This window comes from Bombina bombina, chromosome 1, assembly GCF_027579735.1.
Source record: "Bombina bombina isolate aBomBom1 chromosome 1, aBomBom1.pri, whole genome shotgun sequence".
NCBI lineage: Eukaryota > Metazoa > Chordata > Amphibia > Anura > Bombinatoridae > Bombina > Bombina bombina.
The window spans coordinates 48,072,029-48,093,664 of record NC_069499.1 but is presented as its reverse complement, the minus strand read 5'-3'; the positions used below and the strand labels follow the sequence as shown (position 1 = coordinate 48,093,664).

The following is a 21,636-nucleotide window of genomic DNA, read 5'->3' as shown; positions in this document are numbered from 1 at the left end:
CTCCACCCAGAACCTTTACATTTTTAATATTTAAACAACTAATATACTTGTAAACATAATTCTACATGTTATTCTAAGGCTAATCTGTCCTTTAAATACATCCCTGTGTCTAGTATGTATTTAATGTGTAATACCCCTTTATGTATTTTATTACTCCTTAAACAAGCTCATTTAAAATCTTTGAGGCTGAGGAGCCAGGGAAGGAATTTATATATAGATACATGAAGGGTAATTAAAAGTTTGGAACCAAATAATAAACTGGCTTTTGTTAAATATTCTAGTGTAAAAATAAATGCTGTATTTATATCTGGGCAAATTGCCTTCTTACACGGTGTGAATAAACCCTGTGTAATCGGTCACACAACTGTGCGCTCCCAAACTAGATTAGGATATAATCATCGTAGGCGTCTCCTGATTGGTTCACCAGTCATATACTTTTTAGATTTATATATTTTAGACAAGTTTTTTTTTTTTCCCCCCTGTTCTGTAGATCTCCCTGTCTTCGGTTGTGGAAGACTTAAAGAACAAGTAAGTGTATTGTTTGTTTTCATTATTGTGCTGTTTGTTATAGTCGGATTAAATGAACTTTAGAGGTGCTTTGGATGCTTCTAACTAATGGGGTCTCCAAAAGGAAACGCAGTAATAAAATTAGCCTCTTCGTTCCTCTGATATACAGTTTACTTTGTTACGCATTTCTCATTAGGGTCCATGAGAAGGAAGGGAAGATCAAGTCTGTAGAACAGCATCTGCAGGCGGAAATCCTCCGAGCTGACAACCAGGAGAAGAAGGTTCAGGTACCGGAAAATTCACAAATTCCAATTGCTGTGAAAATCCTCATCCCTTTCATTAACTTGCTCATTGCTGGTGGGAAAATCCCTGGTTCTCATTTATCTACTTATTTTTATGTAACTGTAACCTTCAAATTATCCTCACTCTTTGTCATTGGTTGAGGAACACAGTTCCTTACTTTGATATTAAATTACCCTGAGCCATTTAGCCAATATATGTGATAACTCAATTTTTTATGGCAGCATTTAAAGGGACATTAAATTTCAAAATGGAATACCTCATAAAATGATATCAAAATAACAAGAGTATTGCATTGAGCAATGATACTTTTTTTATTGGACTAACTATACATTTATAAGTTGAAAATGATAAAACACCTTTTGTAAAGTATGTTTCAAAATTATTTTTGCTAAACATTTGTGTGTGTCCCCCGCTATGCCCTAGAAACTGTATCCGGTAAGATCTAAAAATGTTACCCTATAATGTGCTACTCAGTGTTTGCTTCTGTGATCCAGGCGCTAATTTTACTTCTGACTATTGTTAGCCACACAAAGGAGATAAGATAAACATACTCAGGAGACTTTTCAAGGGGCATATTCTTGGCCAAAAAACAATGTTAAAGGGTCAGTAAACATCTTGTAATTACACTTCTGTTGTGTTGCTAAACAATAACAGATCAGCCAAGTCTTAATGGTTTTAAAACAAAATAACATCTGGTCAATAGCTAAACCCCACCCACCATGTGCCTTATTTGGAAGAGCCAATCTGGGCATTTATTTGCAGACAACAAGGCTAGCCATGGTCATTGTTAGTATAAAATGCATTGTTTTGTAGTTATCTGATAAAGCAAATTAGGAGCAGATATGTAGCAGTGATAGCCTTGATGTCAACATTGTGAGTTTCCAGCTCTGGGTATTAGAACATTTACAATTGTGAGAGCTAAATTACATGAAATGGGTACAACATAAATAATGAAATTATACTGCAAAATTGTTTTGCTGTGCATAACAGAATATTTTACATTAAAGTTTCAATGCGTTTACTGTCCCTTTATTTGTGTTTGCAAACAATTATTTTATGTGTGAATCTTCTGTAATTCATTATTTAAAGGGACATAAAACTGGTCTTTAACAGTAAAAACATTAAATGCTTCATTTTTATTTGTTTTCTTGTAAAATAAATAAAAATGTTAGTGGAACATTTTCTAAAATATTCCCCCTTTACCCTTCATTAAACCCACATTATTTTCTTTTCATTATTTAGATAGAACGTGATTTTAAACAACTTCTCAATTTACTTCTATTATCAAATTTGCTTCATTCTCTTGGCATCCTTTGTTGAAGGAGCAGCAATGCACTACTGGAAACTAGCTGAACACATCTCCTGAGCCTACCTAGGTATCCTTTTTAACTAAGGATACCAAAAGAAAAATTAGAATAATAGAAGAAAATTGGAAAGCTGTTTAAAATCGCACGCTCTGTCTGAATCAAGCATTTTTTATTCAATGTCCCTTTTAACTTAGGTGTCGTCATCCTCCCCACTCAGCAGCCGGTTTCTCTATTCTTCCAGAAGCGGAGCGCAAACAGCCAATCCGAAGCTGCAATGATTGCTTTTGTTGAGCTTGAACGCACGTGCTCACGCTGCAATCAGAAGCAAAAGACAAGAGCTTGTGAGCATTTTGTTCTCTTTCCTTTCTGAATAAAGAAAGAAACCGCTGCCATATCAGAGTAAAGGGGTGTTGATTTTAGAAAATATTTCTTGAACATATTCTTTTTTTCCAGATTTTTAGAGAAATGTTAAAGGTACCAGTTTTTCATCCTCTTTAACTATTGATATGTATTTAATGTCCCTGTAATCTTCAGCATCACTAGGCTGTGTTTCCCATCCAGCTCTGAGCTTATCCTCTCCTTTCCGAGTGTTGTGTAACTCACCTTGTGGTGTGCAAGTCTCAGTCTCCCATTTGTCTTGTTTTTGTTATCACCAAGGCATTGAATCTGGAAATCGAATCTCTGAAGAAAGCGTTAGCAAATAGCCAGCTTGAAAAGGCAGAACAGGTAACATCCCAGATGTCCCTGAGCGCTGTGTGATAGTAACGCAGCCATATGTGACAGTGACATTCTAATTTTGTACAGTTTAGCCTGGTGTAAAAAAAAACCCTAAAGTGTGTATTTTGGTATATTGTTCAACTTAATTAAAGGGGCATTCAGACAAAATTGAAATGCTCGTCACTGCATTTGCATTTTGAGTAGAAGCATTTCTGCAATATACATGCAATAGCAAAAATGCTTCTAGTAAGAGCCATCACTGGTTTTAGTGCTAGGTTTTACCGTGCATGTGAAGCATATATAAATATGCTTTGTGCAATAGCATTTTAAACTGTTGCTCAGTGACTTTTATCAGGTACCCGGAGTCACTGCAAGCACAATACAATGCACCAATCGCACTCTGAGCAGACATATTGTTCAGAAGGCTGTAGCCTGAAGCATATTTAGATATGCTTCACACGCACAGTAGAAGCGCACACTATTGATAGCTTTTGCTCATGCATGAATATTGCATGAATGCTCCTCTTCACAAGTGAAATGCATTGATGTTTGGCAGGAATGTGCTTTTAAGTCATCACTACTATTATTTTCTGAAACAAGTACTAGATATCATTTGTATGTTTCATTTAGAAAATGCACAGTATTAATATTAGGCCCAGTAGCGTACACTTTGCACAGATCTGACCATTATCCTTCTTCCTCAGGTCTCTGTTTTATCTCGTGTCCAGGAGCTGCAGAATGAGTGCGTATATATTTTACATACTACTAGGGCACAGGGTTGTAGATACCACTGGTTTAACTGTAACGTAATATAAATCATGTCTGGTGTGTTTCCATTTTAATAGCTTTTGTATCATTCTGCTGATTTGTATCAGTTAAAACTAAACTTGCATGATTCAGATAGAGTAGCAATTTTAAACAACTTTCTAATTTACTCGTATTATTTTTTTCCTTCTTTCTCTTGGTATCTTTATTAGAATGTAAGCTTAGGAGCCGGCCCATTTTTGGTTCAGCATCTGGGTAGCGCTTGCTGATTGGTGGCTACATTTAGGCACCAATCAAAGTGCTATCAAGTTTTTGAACCAAAAAATGGGCCGGCTCCTACGCTTACATTCTTGTTTTTTCAAATAAAGATACCAAGAGAACGAAGAAAAATGAATAGGAGTAAATTAGAAAGTTACTTAAAATTGTCTGCTCTATCTGAATCATGAAAGTTTAATTTTGACTAGACTATCCCTTTAAATACATATGTTGACATGTGATCATATTTCTTGATTCAGAGATTACAATTTTTTTTTAAATTTCCAATTTATTTTGTCAAATTTTACTTTGTTCTCATGGTATTCTTTGTTGAGTTGATACCTAAGAAGATAGAGCGCACATGTTTAGAAATAATGCTTTTGTGCACTAGATGGCAGTAGTGTTTGCAAAGTGTATAACATTGTTAAAAGCATTCTTGCAAAACTCTTCTCTAGATATACAAACTCATGAGTCTATTTCCTGCTTTTCAACAAGGGATACCAAGAGTACAAGTACATTTTATAAAAGAGCTAAATTGGAAAGTTCTTGGGTTTAATGTGTCTTTAAGATAGGAAGTAGAATGGAACTTTTTAAACCTGTTTGATTAAAATGCCTAAGTGTTGTTTTGCATGAAGAATACGTGGTTTTAACAATGTTTTACTACTTTTTTTTTATTTTATTTTATAGAGCCAAGCATGGCTACACTTTCCTTCATGCTAACTATTGAGTGTGGCCTCTCTGCTACTCTCGCTCACTGGTTCACCTGACAAAAATAAAGTGAATGTAAAGTTTGCGGAATGAGTGCCCAGTTTTTAAAAATCCTATTAAAAACCGGAGCACTTTCATAAAATTTTACATTTCACTGGTTTTGTTAAAATACTTACCTTTTTCTTCTTGAAAGCCGCTCCAGCGCTTCTTCAGCCCGTCGCAAGCCTCTTCATACGTCAGCAATGACGATTCCGGCATCCTCCAATCATCCCCCCCAGGGTATCATTGCCTGAAGCAACGCTGTGATTGGAGGAAGGCCGGGATCGTCATTTCTGATGTAGGAAGAGGCTTGCGACGGGCGGGGGAAGTGCTGGAGCGGCTTTCACAAAGAAAAGGTAAGTATTTTAACAAAACTAGGGAAATGTAAAGTTTTTGATGAATGAAAGTGCCCCTGTTTTTAATAGGATTATTAAAAACCGGGCACTGGTTCATCAAAATTTACATTTCCTTTTAACCCGTTAAATGAATATTGTAAAGGAGGAAAAGCTGTCAGCTGCTAGTGTTGTAAAATCAATCAAATGTATTAAAAAAAAAAAAGAGCATTTTTTTTCCCATACAAACCATGAAATCATTTTACAGTAATATTTAAAAAAATAATAATAATTTTGACCAACCCTAGCTTTATCTTGAATATGGTAGTGGCTCAAGGGAAAATAAACACCTACAGATGTTAATACAAAATATTTAGTTATGTTTAATAAAGCAACTTCGCAATATATTTAAATTACAGTTACAAAAACTCAAGTCCAGAATTATTCCGAAATCCAGACTTTCCCCCAATAAAAATAATGCAAATTAGCATTTTCCCCACCAGTAAATCACAATCTTCTCTGCCTGTGTCTTTGGTTTTCTAGTCTATATTTATTACCGTTCTGATTACAGTACTGTACTGTATATCTGAGGGCACAATGTACACAAAAGTATAAAACATTGATATACAACTCCCTTTTGGTCACATGTATAAGCTGTATAGTGACATGCAAATATTGCCTAAATGACATTTCCTATCTGTCCCATTTCACAGATGTAAATATACAAATATTTCGCATCCAAAACTTTTTCGGTCTCAAGCAGTTTGGATAAAGGGTTTTGTACCTGTATTTATTTTGCCCCTTTGTGAATTTGTGGCTTTTTTAATTCTCACAACTGAAAATGCACACCAGACTTCTCAAGGCTAACCCTGCTACCTTTCTGCCCCTAATTGGCCTTAACAAATAACTGCAAAACAGTGCACTTTATACTAGTATAATGTTAGCTTACTTCCTTAAGCCTAGATTTGCTCCTTCAAATGAGGCAAGTGGTGAATGGAATTTGACTATTGAAAAACGAGTGCAGAAAACATGTTAAAGAAATATAAAACCCAAAACTCTTCTTTCATAATTCAGATAGAGCATGCAATTTCTTTCCTATGACATGGAGAGTCCACAACATAATTCCAATTTCTAGTGGGATATTCCACTCCTGGCCAGCAGGAGGAGGCAAAGAGCACCCCAGCAAAGCTGTTAAGGGTAACTTCTCTTACCTATAATCCCCAGTCATTCTCTTTGCCTCTGTCAATGGAAGATGTGCGAAGTTGGTGTCTGAAGATAGATAATCCTTTTATTGGTACTTTTCCCTGCAAGCAAGGTTTGGGGTCTAGCTGTGTCCACATCAATCTCTTTGGTAAGAGTAGTGGTGGCTTTTAGCAGTTAGAAGGCGGCGAAGTAGTCTTTGCTTTACTTCTAACATTTTGCTACCTATTTGTAGAAAGCCATGGTTGGTTACTCTGTTCTTTCTTTTACTACAGGTCTCTGATGGGGAGTGGAGTACCAGTCACACCTAAGTAGCTGTTACCTGCCCTGCAGCTGGATCCACAGGTAAGTACATTTTCCTTCTAGGTACTGAATAGGTATATCCTCTAGTGGATCTATTTTGGCACATAGATTATCTAATTCTTTTTTTAGATACATTATTTTGGGCAGAGTGGCAGGCACATTGTATGCTTAACTCAGGCATGTGGAGAGACTAAGTGGTTAATAATAAATAGTATGCTTAAATTTAACTTTATTTGGAAAAGTGTTTGAGAAGGGTTTCTCGGTTGCATTTATTGTTTAAAACGTATGGCAGATTGATTTTGGAGTCCGGAGATTTATTGGGCTGTTGCGGCTAAGATGGTTTCTTCAAAGGCCAAGCTTTTGGCTTTACCTTATAAGGTTAAAACTCTGTTTGTTTGGACCTGGTCTGGCTGAAATCATTTCAGAGATTACGGGTGGAAAGGGATCTTTCCTACCTCAGGACAAGAAAAATAGACCTAGGGGTCGGCAGACTTCTAATTTTCATCCCTTTCGCACCTTTAAGGGACAGAAGTCCTCCTCTTCCTCCTCCAAACCAGACCAATCCAGGTCCAATTGGAAATCCAGCCAGCCCTGGAGCAAAGGAAAGCAAATCAAGAAGCCTTCTGCTGATTCTAAATCCGCATGAAGGTTCCGCCCCCTATCCAAGTTTGGATCAGGTGGAGGGCAGGCTTTCCATGGGCTGTGGATATAGTATCCCAGGGTTACAGAATATTATTATTATTATTATTATTATCATGTATTTGTAGAGCGCCAACAGATTCCGCAGCGCTGAAGGGGCAGATTTCTCCTGTCAAGATTATCCTCAAACAAGGTAAAGAGGGAGGCCTTCTTAAATTGCATCAATGATCTATCCTCCCTGGGAGTTATTGTACCAGTTCCTCTAAAGGAACAAGGTCTAGGATTCTATTCAATCTATTTGTGGTTCCCAAAATGGAAGGAACTTTCCGTCCCATCCTAGATCTAAAGTGTCTCAACAAATTCCTCAGGGTTCCGTCCTTCAAGAGGGAAACTATTCGTTCCATTCTTCCACTGGTCCAGGAAGGTCAGTCCATGACGACCATAGACTTGAAGGACGCATACCTTCATGTTCCCATTCACAGGGAACATCACCAGTTTCTGAGTTTTGCCTTTCTTGACAAGCATTTCCAGTTTGCTGCACTTCAGTTTGGTCTGGCCACGCACGGCTCCCAGAATATTCACAAAGTTTCTGGGGGCGCTATTGGCAGTGGTCAGGTCCTAGGGAATTGCTGTGGCACCTTATCTAGACGACATCTTGGTTCAGGCGTCATCTTTTCAACAAGCAAAATCTCATACAGAGATGTTGTCTTTTCTACGTTCCCACGGGTTGAAGGGAAATCTGGTAAAGAGTTCTCTAGTTCCATCTACAAAGTGTGTTTCCTAGGGACAATTATAGATTCCCTGTCCATGAAGATTTTCCTGACAGAGGTCAGAAAATACAAACTTCTTGATTCCTGCCTTTCTCTCCCGTCTGCTTTACGTACGTCAGTGGCTCAATGCATGGAGGTGATTGGTCTGATGGTGGCTTCCATGGACATTCAGATTTATCGCAGAGGATAAATCTGGACCCCCTAGCAAGAGACTTTCTCTCTCGTGGTGGACATTTGCTTCCTGACACATTCCTGGGTGATTGTGACTACGGACGCCAGCCTGGAGCTCTGTTTGAGGTTTTCTGAAGGCTCAAGGCCTGTGGTCTCGAGAAGAGACTTCTCTTTCCATAAACATCTTGGAGTTGAGAGCAATCTTCAATGCCCTGACAGCGTGGCCTCAACTATCTTTAGTCCGGTTTATCAGATTCCAATCGGACAATATCACCTCAGTTGCTTACATCAACCACCAGAGAGGAACTCGGAGTTCCTTGGCCATGAAGGAGGTGACTCGCATTCTGCAGTGGGCAGTGGGCGGAAGCTCACGATTGTCTCCTATGTGCCATCCACATTCCAGGAGTGGACAATTGGGAGCCAGATTTTCTGAGCAGACAAACCTTTCATCCCGGGGAGTGGGCTCTCCATCCGGTGGTGTTCTCTCAGATAACCCTTAGGTGGGGGATTCCAGAGTCGGATCTGATGGAGTCCCTCAAAAACGCCAAGTTTCCAAAGTACGGTTCAAGGTCAAGAGATCCTCAGACCGTTCTGATAGATGCTCTTGCGGTTCCTTGGATGTTCTCTCTGGCATATCTGTGTCCTCCGTTTGCTCTCCTTCCATGAGTCATTGCTCGTATCAAACAGGAGAGAGTATCAGTAATCCTAATAGCTCCTGCATGACCTTGCAGGATCTGGTAAGGATGCCATCTCTACCTCCTTGGAGGTTACCTCAGCGGAAGGACCTTCTAATTCAAGGTTTTTTCCTCTATCCAATCCTGGATTCTCTGAAGCTAACTGCTTGGAGATTGAACGCCTAGTTCTGTCTAGACAAAGTTTTTCTGAAGCGGTCATTGATACTATGCTTCAGGCTCGCAAACCTGTTACTTGCAAGATTTACCATAAGGTATGGCGTAAATATCTTTATTGGTGCGAATCTAAGGGTTTTTACTGGAACCGGGTAAGGATTCCTTGTATTTTATCTTTTCTTCAGGATGGCCTGGAGAAAGGTTGGTCAGTCAGTACTCTGAAGGGTCAGATTTCTGCATTGTCTATCCTTTTGCACAAACGTCTGGCAGATTTACCAGATGTTCAAGCTTTTATACAGGCCCTGGTCAGAATCAGGCCTTTGTTTAAACCTGTTGCTCCTCCTTGGAGCCTTAATTTAGTTCTTAAAGTTTTGCAGCAGGCTCCATTTGAGCTGATGCATGTTGTTGATATCAAATTGTTGTCCTGGAAGGTTTTGTTTCTCCTTGCTATTTCTTCCGCTCGCAGAGTTTCTGAGCTTTAAACTCTGCAGTGTGATTCCCTGTACCTTTATCTTTCATGCAGATAAGGCGGTCCTTCGTACAAAATTGGTGTTTCTCCCTAAGGTGGTGTTGGTTCAAAATATTAATCAGGAAATTGTAATTCCTTCTTTTTGTCCTAATCCTTCTCATATGGAACGTCTTTTTGCATAACTTGGAAGTTGTGCGTGCTCTTTACCTACAAGCTACTTAAGATTTTCGTCAATCTTCTGCCCTGTTTGTTGTTTTCTCTGTTAAGCGTAAGGGTCAAAATACCACTTCTACTTCTCTTTCCCTCTGGTTAAGAAGTATGATTCGTTTGGCTAATGAGACTACTGGACAGCAGCCTCCTGAGAGAAATACGGCTCATTCTACTAGGGCTGTCTCCTCTTCTTGGGCTTACAAAAATGAAGCTTCTGTGGAACAGATTTGCAAGCGGCAGAATGGTCCTCTCTGCATACTTTTTCAAAATTCTACAAATTTGATACTTTTGCCTCAGCTGAGGCTTCTTTTGGGAGAAAAGTTCTTCAAGTGGTGGTGCCTTCTGTTTAGGTCTGCCTGTCTTATTCTCCCTCCCTAGTCATCTGTGTCCTCTAATATTGGTATTGGTTCCCACTAGTAATTGATGACGTTGTGGACTCTCCATATCTTAGGATATCTTGAATATCCCACTAGTAATTGGAATGTCGTAGTGGACTCCCCATGTCTGTAAAGAAATTTATCAGGTAAGCATACATTTTTTTTTTCAACAACTTTTCAATTTATTTGTATTATCATATTGTCTTCATTCTCTGGGAATCCCTTGTTGAAAAGCAGGAATTTAAGCTCAGGAGTGTACACGTGTCTGCAGCATTATATATGGTATGGCAACAGTTTTGGAAGAATGTTATATGTTTGCTAGAGCACTAGATGGCAGCACATTGTCCTGCCATGTATTGCTCCATACATATACACACTACCTACCTAGATATCTCTTCAACAAAGAATACACTTCGATTATACATGTACATTGGAAACTTTTTTTAAATTGTATGCGCTGTCTGATTCATGTTATTATATTTTACGTTTGATTCCAATAGACTTACATGGAGGTTTATAAGCAAATATTAGCCATTTGATTGGAACAAATGTGTTTTTTAAATAAATAACTGAATAAACTAATCTGACATCCTTACTTAGATCTCACTTATGACCGTGGCTTGGTGAATAATAATCCTAGGTATGAGATTAGTTGCAAAGACCACGGTGACTATTTAAAGGGACATGAAACAGAAAATTTTCTTTCATGATTTAGATAGAACAGGCAATTTTAAACAACTTTCTAAGTTACTTCTATTATCAAAATGTCTTTGTTTTTTGGTATCTTTAGTTGAAAAGTAGGGATGTAAGCTTAGGATTGTGCACACGACTGGAGCACTATGCAGCAGTTTTGCTAGAATGTTATCCATATGCAAGAGCACTAGAGGGCAGCGCTATTTCCTGCCATGTAGTGCACCAGATGTCTAACTAGGTATCTCTTCAACAAAGAATATCATGGGAACAAAGCAAATTTGATTATAGAAATAAATTAGAAACTTTATTAAAATTGTATTCTCTGTCTGAAATTTTGGGTTTCATATCCCTTTAAAGAGGGTGAAGATTTGTTTTTGAGCTCTATTGCCTTATTCCTGGTACCAAGTACTACAAGGATTCAATGCAAATTTTCTTTTACAGACTGAAAGGGAAGGAAGAAACTCTCAAAACCATAGAAGCCACATTTAATGAAAGTGAGAGAACAATTGCTGACAAGCAGAGACGAATCCAGGTAAGTGGCATCTCTTGTACTGACGGTATTTCCTTCCCCGCGGCTCTGTGTCCTTCTACCGTGTCTGCTGTTTATTTCCTTACCCGCGGCTCTGTGTCCTTATACCGTGTCTGCTGTTTATTTCCTTACCCGCGGCTCTGTGTCCTTATACCGTATCTGCTGTTTATTTCCTTCCCCGCGGCTATGTGTCCTTATACCGTGTCTGCTGTTTATTTCCTTCCCCGCGGCTCTGTGTCCTTATACCGTGTCTGCTGTTTATTTCCTTCCCCACGGCTCTGTGTCCTTATACCGTGTCTGCTGTTTATTTCCTTCCCTGTGGCTCTGTGTCCTTATACCGTGTCTGCTGTTTATTTCCTTCCCCGCGGCTCGGTGTCCTTATACCGTGTCTGCTGTTTATTTCCTTCCCCGCGGCTCTGTGTCCTTCTACCGTGTCTGCTGTTTATTTCCTTCCCCGCGGCTCTGTGTCCTTATACCGTGTCTGCTGTTTATTTCCTTCCCCGCGGCTCTGTGTCCTTATACCGTGTCTGCTGTTTATTTCCTTCCCCGCGGCTCTGTATCCTTCTACCGTGTCTGCTGTTTATTTCCTTCCCCGCGGCTCCGTGTCCTTATACCGTGTCTGCTGTTTATTACCTTCCCCGCGGCTATGTGTCCTTATAACGTGTCTGCTGTTTATTTCCTTACCCGCGGCTCTGTGTCCTTATACCGTGTCTGCTGTTTATTTCCTTACCCGCGGCTCTGTGTCCATATACCGTGTCTGCTGTTTATTTCCTTCCCTGCGGCTCTGTCCTCATATACCGTGTCTGCTGTTTATTTCCTTCCCTGCGGCTCTGTCCTCATATACCGTGTCTGCTGTTTATTTCCTTCCCATGCGGCTCTGTGTCCTTATACCGTGTCTGCTGTTTATTTCCTTCTCCGCGGCTCTGTGTCCTTCTACCGTGTCTGCTGTTTATTTCCTTCCCCGCGGCTCTGTGTCCTTCTACCGTGTCTGCTGTTTATTTCCTTCCCCGCGGCTCTGTGTCCTTCTACCGTGTCTGCTGTTTATTTCCTTCCCCGCGGCTCTGTCCTCTTATACCGTGTCTGCTGTTTATTTCCTTCCCCGCGGCTCTGTGTCCTTCTACCGTTTCTGCTGTTTTTTCCTTCCCCACGGCTCTGTGTCCTTATACCGTGTCTGCTGTTTATTTCCTTCCACGCGGCTCTGTGTCCATATACCGTGTCTGCTGTTTATTTCCTTTCTCGCGGCTCTGTATCCTTATACCGTATATGCTGTTTATTTCCTTCCCCGCGGCTCTGTGTCCTTATACCAAATCTGCTGTTTATTTCCTTCCCTGCGGCTTGGTGTCCTTATACCGTGTTTGCTGTTTATTACCTTCCCCGCGGCTCTGTGTCCTTATACCGTGTCTGCTGTTTATTTCCTTCCCCGCGGCTCTGTCCTCATATACCGTGTCTGCTGTTCATTTCCTTCCCTGCGGCTCTGTCCTCATATACCGTGTCTGCTGTTCATTTCCTTCCCCGCGGCTCTGTGTCCTTATACCGTGTCTACCGTTTGCACAGGAGCTGGAACAGGAAGTGAGTGCGCTGAAAGTGCATACGGATCAGGTGCAGCAGGTAATGTTGCCGTTTTATTTTACCTTTTATTGCATCTGGTGTGTTCCGATCATATATTTTACCGTAACATTTACAGACTTAATTCCTTATCTTTTTGTCCTGAATCCCAAGGAGGAAATAAAAATCTGAGCATTATCCACTGGCGCGCATCCTCTGTTACATTTATCTAATGACACTTAAAGGGCCATGAAACCCAAAAAAATTATTTTATTATTCAGAGAATACAATTTTAAACAACTTTCCAATTTACTTATATTATTTAATTTACTTCCTTCTCTTGTTATTCTTTGCTGAAAGGTTTATCTAGGTAAAGTTTCCAACTTCTGTTATCAAATTTGCTTTGTTCTCATGTTATTCTTTGTTGAAGAGATACGTAGGTAGGTAGTGTGCACAACAGGAAATAGTGCTGCCATCTAGTGCTCTTGCTAATGCAGACACGTGCACACTTTTGAGCTTACATCCCGACTTTTTCAACAAAGTATAAGAAAACGAAGAAAAATGATACTAGAAGCAAATTGGAAAGTTGTTTAATACCAGTATACTAAAATAAACAACGTTCAGTCTTTAAAACCAAAGTAAATTTAGTTTAAAAACCTTTGTTCTTTCTTTTCTTCCTCCTTTTTCTTCCTTCTGTCATATTTATCCTCATGGTCATTGGTTGCACACTCCAGTGACTCATAATTAACTTCCTGATTGGCCTCAGTAAAGAAGGAAACCTAGGTTACAACATGGCGTCCCTGCTTTATGGATACTGAAACTTTACACTTATATTTTTCAATATTTAACCAACTAATACAACTGCATATTCTCATATGCTTTAAATACTTAATTCTATATAAAATGTTTAGTTTTTAATGTCTCTCATGTTTCTTTTACAACAGAACTCCTCGTCGTTGCAATTGGAGGAGCTTCAAAACTTGTAAGTCCAAAATTGTTTGGGTAATGTGGATCCTGTGCACATACGTAAACAATGGCTTTAAAGGGACAGTATACACCTTGAGATTTTGCTCTAAAAATTTAGTTGTTTTTTTTTAATTCTCAGAATTACACTTTGCTGACTTCCCAAGGCTAACTGTGCTACACATCTGTCCCAAACTGGATTTGATTGATCATATCTGTTAAACAATACATTTTGCCAGTGTTGAGTCCTGTTATCTGCAGACTAACTGTTGGATCCTCCAAATAAGGCAAATGGTGGTTGGAGTTTGGCTACTGACAGACAGATGCAGTAAAAATGAATATTGAAAATGTTTTTAGATTTGGCTGATCTGTTATTCTATAGCAACACAACAGAGATGTCTTGTAATTAAAAGGTGTTTACTGTCCCTTTAAGCTGTTACTGAGGGTCATGGCTTATTTTACTTTATTATAGGAAGCAAAATGCATATTTTATTGTTAAATATTAATGTGAAAGGTTCTGTGTATGAAGTATCTTGTAGAAAACACCTTAAAGGTACATGAAACCCACATTTTATATTCAATGATTCAGATAGAACATACCATTTTAAATAATTTTATATTATCTAATTTGTTTGTTCTTTTTGTATCCTTTGTTGTAAATTATACTTGGGTATGCTTAGAAGCTGCTTGATTGGTGGCTGCACATATACTTATGATTGGCTTTCAGCAAACTCCCAGTATTGCATTTCTGGTCTTTCAACAAAGGATACCAAGAGAATGGAGCAAATTAAATATTAGGAGTAAATTGGAAAGTTAAAGGTATAGTAAACCCAATTTCTTTCATGTAATTAGCAAGAGTCCATGAGCTAGTGACGTATGGGATATACATTCCTACCAGGAGGGGCAAGGTTTCCCAAACCTCAAAATGCCTATAAATACACCCCTCACCACACCCACAAATCAGTTTTACAAACTTTGCCTCCTATGGAGGTGGTGAAGTAAGTTTGTGCTAGATTCTACGTTGATATGCGCTCCGCAGCAGGTTGGAGCCCGGTTTTCCTCTCAGCGTGCAGTGAATGTCAGAGGGATGTGAGGAGAGTATTGCCTATTTGAATGCAGTGATCTCCTTCTACGGGGTCTATTTCATAGGTTCTCTGTTATCGGTCGTAGAGATTCACCTCTTTACCTCCCTTTTCAGATCGACGATATACTCTTATATATACCATTTCCTCTACTGATTCTCGTTTCAGTACTGGTTTGGCTTTCTACTACATGTAGATGAGTGTCCTGGGGTAAGTAAGTCTTATTTTCTGTGACACTCTAAGCTATGGTTGGGCACTTTTTATATAAAGTTCTAAATATATGTATTCAAACATTTATTTGCCTTGACTCAGGATGTTCAACATTCCTTATTTCAGATAGTCAGTTTCATATTTGGGATAATGCATATGAATAATTCATTTTTTTCTTACCTTAAAAATTTGACTTTCCCTGTGGGCTGTTAGGCTCGCGGGGGCTGAAAATGCTTCATTTTATTGCGTCATTCTTGGCGCTGACTTTTTTGGCGCAAAAATTATTTTCTGTTTCCGGCGTCATACGTGTCGCCGGAAGTTGCGTCATTTTTGACGTTCTTTTGCGCCAAAAGTGTCGCTGTTCCGGATGTGGGCGTCACTTTTGTCTCCACATTATTTAAGTCTCATTGATTTTTTGCTTCTGGTTGCTAGAAGCTTATTCACTGGCATTTTCTTCCCATTCCTGAAACTGTCATTTAAGGAATTTGATCAGTTTTGCTTTATATGTTGTTTTTTCTATTACATATTGCAAGATGTCCCACGTTGAAGCTGAGTCAGAAGATACTTCTGGAAAATCGCTGCCTGGTGCTGGAGCTACCAAAGCTAAGTGTATCTGCTGTAAACTTATGGTATCTGTTCCTCCAGCTGTTGTTTGTACTGTTTTGTCATGACAAACTGTTTATGCAGATAATATTTCCTTTAAGTACTGTTACATTACCTGTTGCTTTTCTGTCAACATCTAATACTCAGAGTGTTCCTGATAACATAAGAGATTTTGTTTTTAAATCCATTAAGAAGGCTATGTCTGTTATTCCTCCTTCTAGTAAATGTAAAAAGTCTTTTAAAACTTCTCATTTTTCAGATGAATTTTTAAATGAACATCATCATTCTGATTCTGATAATGGTTCTTCTGGTTCAGAGGATTCTGTCTCAGAGGTTGATGCTGATAAATCTTCATATTTATTTAAAATGAAATGTATTCGTTCTTTACTTAAAGAAGTCCTAATTGCATTAGAAATTGAGGATTCTGGTCCTCTTGATACTAAATCTAAACGTTTAGATAAGGTTTTTAAATCTCCTGTAGTTATTCCAGAAGTTTTTCCTGTCCCTAGTGCTATTTCTGAAGTAATTTCCAGGGAATGGAATAATTTGGGTAATTCATTTACTCCTTCTAAACGTTTTAAGCAATTATATCCTGTGCCATCTGACAGATTAGAGTTTTGGGACAAAATCCCTAAAGTTGATGGGGCTGTCTCTACTCTTGTTAAGCGTACTATTCCTACGGCAGATGGTACTTCCTTAAGGATCCTTTAGATAGGAAAATTGAATCCTTTCTAAGAAAAGCTTACTTGTGTTCAGGTAATCTTCTTAGACCTGCTATATCTTTAGCGGATGTTGCTGCAGCTTCAACTTTTTGGTTAGAAGCTTCAGCGCAACAAGTAACAGATCATAATTCTCATAGCATTTTTATTCTTCAACATGCTAATAATTTTATTTGTAATGCCATCTTTGATATCATTAGAGTTGATGTCAGGTATATGTCTCTAGCTATTTTAGCTAGAAGAGCTTTATGGCTTAGGACTTGGAATGCTGTTATGTCTTCTAAGTCTACTCTGCTTTCCCTTTCTTTCCAGGGTAATGATCGTTTTCATTCCTTTTGTCACAACAAGGAACAAAAACCTGATCCTTCATCCTCAGGAGCGGTATCAGTTTGGAAACCATCTCCAGTCTGGAATAAATCCAAGCCTTTTAGAAAATCAAAGCCAGCTCCTAAGTCCACATGAAGGTGCGGCCCTCATTCCAGCTCAGCTGGTAGGGGGCAGATTACGTTTTTTCTAAGAAATTTGGATCAATTCCGTTCACAATCTTTGGATTCAGAACATTGTTTCAGAAGGGTACAGAATTGGCTTCAAGATAAGGCCTCCTGCAAAGAGATTTTTTCTTTCCCGTGTCCCAGTAAACTCAGCGAAGGTTCAAGCATTTCTGAAATGTGTTTCAGATCTAGAGTTGACTGGAGTAATTTTGCCAGTTCCAGTTCTGGAACAGGGACTGGGGTTTTATTCAAATCTCTTCATTGTACCAAAGAAGGAAAATTCCTTCAGACCAGTTCTGGATCTAAAAATATTGAATCGTTATGTAAGGATTACCAACATTCAAAATGGTAACTGTAAGGACTATCCTGCCTTTTGTTCAACAAGGGCATTATATGTCTACTATAGATTTACAGGATGCATATCTGCATATTCCGATTCATCCAGATCACTATCAGTTTCTGAGATTCTCTTTCCTAGATAAGCATTACCAGTTTGTGGCTCTGCCGTTTGGCCTAGCTACAGCTCCAAGAATTTTTTACGAAGGTTCTCAGTGCCCTTCTGTCTGTAATCAGAGAACAGGGTATTGTGGTATTCCTTATTTGGACGATATCTTGGTACTTGCTCAGTCTTCATATTTAGCAGAATCTCATTCGAATCGACTTGTGTTGTTTCTTCAACATCATGGTTGGAGGATCAATTTACCAAAAAGTTCATTGATTCCTCAGACTTAGGTAACCTTTTTAGGTTTTCAGATAGATTCAGTATCCATGACTCTATCTTTGATAGACATGAGACATCTAAAGTTGATATCAGCTTGTCGAAACCTTCAGTCACAATCTTTCCCTTCGGTAGCCTTATGCATGGAAATTCTAGGTCTTATGACTGCTGCATCGGACGCGATCCCCTTTGCTCGTTTTCACATGCGGCCTCTTCAGCTCTGTATGCTGAACCAGTGGTGCAGGGATTACACAAAGATATCTCAATTAATATCTTTAAAAACCGATTGTACGACACTCTCTGACGTGGTGGACAGATCACCATTGTTTAGTTCAGGGGGCTTCTTTTGTTCTTCCGACCTGGACTGTGATTTCAACAGATGCAAGTCTTACAGGTTGGGGAGCTGTGTGGGGGTCTCTGACAGCACAAGGGGTTTGGGAATCTCAGGAGGTGAGATTACCGATCAATATTTTGGAACTCTATGCAATTTTCAGAGCTCTTCAGTCTTGGCCTCTTCTGAAGAGAGAATCGTTCATTTGTTTTCAGACAGACAATGTCACAACTGTGGCATACATCAATCATCAAGGAGGGACTCACAGTCCTCTGGCTATGAAAGAAGAATCTCGAATTCTGGTTTGGGCGGAATCCAGCTCCTGTCTAATCTCTGCGGTTCATATTCCAGGAATAGACAATTGGGAAGCGGATTATCTCAGTCGCCAAACGTTGCATCCGGGCGAATGGTCTCTTCACCCAGAGGTATTTCTTCAGATTGTTCAAATGTGGGAACTTCCAGAAATAGATCTGATGGCTTCTCATCTAAACAAGAAACTTCCCAGTTATCTGTCCAGATCCCGGGATCCTCAGGCGGAGGCAGTGGATGCATTATCACTTCCTTGGAAGTATCATCCTGCCTATATCTTTCCGCCTCTAGTTCTTCTTCCAAGAGTAATCTCCAAGATTCTGAAGGAATGCTCGTTTGTTCTGCTGGTAGCTCCAGCATGGCCTCACAGGTTTTGGTATGCGGATCTTGTGCGGATGGCCTCTTGCCAACCGTGGACTCTTCCGTTAAGACCAGACCTTCTGTCGCAAGGTCCTTTTTTCCATCAGGATCTCAAATCCTTAAATTTAAAGGTAGGGAGATTGAATGCTTGATTCTTGGTCAAAGAGGTTTCTCTGACTCTGTGATTAATACTATGTTACAGGCTCGTAAATCTGTATCTAGAGAGATATATTATAGAGTCTGGAAGACTTATATTTCTTGGTGTCTTTCTCATCATTTTTCCTGGCATTCTTTTAGAATTCCGAGAATTTTATCAGTTTCTTCAGGATGGTTTAGATAAAGGTTTGTCCGCAAGTTCCTTGAAAGGTCAAATCTCTGCTCTTTCTGTTCTTTTTCACAGAAAGATTGCTAATCTTCCTGATATTCATTGTTTTGTACAAGCCTTGGTTCGTATTAAACCTGTCATTAAGTCAATTTCTCCTCCTTGGAGTTTGAATTTGGTTCTGGGGGCTCTTCAAGCTCCTCCGTTTGAACCTATGCATTCATTGGACATTAAATTACTTTCTTGGAAAGTTTTGTTCCTTTTGGCCATCTCTTCTGCCAGAAGAGTCTCTGAATTGTCTGCTCTTTCTTGTGAGTCTCCTTTTCTGATTTTTCATCAGGATAAGGCAGTGTAGCGAACTTCTTTGAATTTTTACCTAAGGTTGTGAATTCCAACAACATTAGTAGAGAAATTGTAGTTCCTTCATTATGCCCTAATCCTAAGAATTCTAAGGAGAAATCATTGCATTTCTTTGGATGTTGTTAGAGCTTTGAAATATTATGTTGAAGCTACTAAGACTTTCCGAAAGACTTCTAGTCTATTTGTTATCTTTTCCAGTTCTAGAAAAGGCCAGAAAGCTTCTGCCATTTCTTTGGCATCTTGGTTGAAATCTTTAATTCACCATGCCTATGTTGAGTCGGGTAAAACTCCGCCTCAGAGGATTACAGCTCATTCTACTAGGTCAGTTTCTACTTCCTGGGCGTTTAGGAATGAAGCTTCGGTTGATCAAATTTGCAAAGCAGCAACTTGGTCTTCTTTGCATACTTTTACTAAATTCTACCATTTTGATGTGTTTTCTTCTTCTGAAGCAGCTTTTGGTAGAAAAGTACTTCAGGCAGCTGTTTCAGTTTGAATCTTCTGCTTATGTTTTCATGTAAACTTTATTTTGGGTGTGGATTATTTTCAGCAGGAATTGGCTGTCTTTATTTTATCCCTCCCTCTCTAGTGACTTTTGCGTGGAAAGATCCACATCTTGGGTATTCATTATCCCATACGTCACTAGCTCATGGACTCTTGCTAATTACATGAAAGAAAACATAATTTATGTAAGAACTTACTTGATAAATTCATTTCTTTCATATTAGCAAGAGTCCATGAGGCCCACCCTTTTTTGTGGTGGTTATGATTTTTTTGTATAAAGCACAATTATTCCAATTCCTTATTTTTTATGCTTTCGCACTTTTTTCTTATCACCCCACTTCTTGGCTATTCGTTAAACTGATTTGTGGGTGTGGTGAGGGGTGTATTTATAGGCATTTTGAGGTTTGGGAAACTTTGCCCCTCCTGGTAGGAATGTATATCCCACTAGCTCATGGACTCTTGCTAATATGAAAGAAATGAATTTATCAGGTAAGTTCTTACATAAATTATGTTTTTTTTCTTTCATGATTTAGATAGAGCATGCAATTTTATGTAACTTTCTACTTTACTCCTATTATCAATGTTTCTTCCTTCTATTTGTATCTTTATTTGAAAAAAATAGGAATTTAAGCTAAGGAGCCGGCCCATTTTTGTTTAGCACCCTGGCTAACGCTTGCTTAGCCACCAATAAACAAGTGCAACCCAGGCTCTGAACCAAAAATGGGCAGGCTCTTAAACATAAATTCTTGCTTTTCAAATAAAGATACCAAGAGAAGGAAGAAAAATGTATAGTAGGAGTTAATTAGAAAGTTGCTTAAAATTGCATGCTCTATCTGAATCATGAAAGTTTAATTTTGACTCTAGTGTCTCTTTTATTAAAATGGTATGATTTCTTGGATTCATGAAAGAAAACTTTTGGGTTTCGTTTCCCTTTATGTAAAGTCCTTTTGCTGAAAAGACTCAAATTATGATGATCACATGACCTTGTTGCTAAGTATCTATATTTGATCTTCCCTACTGAACTCCATCTTTTAATACTGAAAGTTACATAGTAATCTGATATTTGTAAATAAATTGTTACACTGACGTAATACCACTATTTTTCATTTGTGTACCAAATAGAATTACTGTGCTAATGTATGTTACTTTGCATTTTCTGATCTAACATCCATTTTATGTAACGCACACTCACAGATTTGTCTGTCTGTCCGTCTCTCGTTTTTGTTTTTCTATTCTTGTGCAATTTATGTTAAGGGTTTTCATCTTCCAGGCTCAAGAAGCAGGAGGAGGAGCTAAAGAATGCGCTTGCGAAGCTAAGCGAGAGGGAGGAAGAAGTCGCTCACAAAACTCGGGAATTACAGGTGATGTCTCGTGTTGTGCGAGTTCTTAAGGGGTTAATGAGAAGAACATACTGACACATGCTTGGTACTCAACAGGATTTAAAGAATGAAAGAGAGATTTTGAAAGTTCAGGCGTGGGAACTACAGCAAAAACACGATCAGCAAATGCAGCAGGTATGAACTGATATAGTTCCACAAACTTCACCGGGAAACCTGTAATCGTTCCATACGCTTGGCTGCAATTGAAACCATTCCTGGTAGCCAAATGGTTAAATAGTCTTCAAATTATTCCAGTTTAGTGCTAAAGAGGTTAAAAATAGATTATAGAAAACATATTTTCTTTTAACCTCTGCAAAATGATTAATATAAAAATACAGATTGTAATATAATAGGGAAACAAAATTCCAATATACATTCATTATTTATTTTGTCTCACTTTACTATAATTTAACTAAATTCCACTTAGTTTCTATAAAGTAATGGCTGCTGCCATATTTTAACTTAATGTCATAGTCTACAACTTAGTCATTAGTCTTAATCTAGATTAAGATGCAAATAGCCTCTGTCATCTTTTAAAATGAATATTGTTTCTGGACACTTTGCAATAGCTGCCTAGCTCCGCCCACTGATTACGTCACTA

At 38.8% G+C, this 21,636-nt stretch overlaps 1 protein-coding gene across 1 annotated transcript in view; it reads left to right on the top strand.

The window, feature by feature from the left end:
* The window catches only part of KTN1 (kinectin 1), a 394,527-nt gene that overhangs the window by 256,388 nt on the left and 116,503 nt on the right, over positions 1-21,636 (top strand). The window contains 9 exon segments of the mRNA XM_053697334.1: positions 491-528; positions 704-794; positions 2,775-2,843; positions 3,539-3,576; positions 11,055-11,145; positions 12,697-12,750; positions 13,632-13,669; positions 20,927-21,017; positions 21,093-21,170. Coding sequence (XP_053553309.1) covers positions 491-528; positions 704-794; positions 2,775-2,843; positions 3,539-3,576; positions 11,055-11,145; positions 12,697-12,750; positions 13,632-13,669; positions 20,927-21,017; positions 21,093-21,170 — 588 coding nt within the window.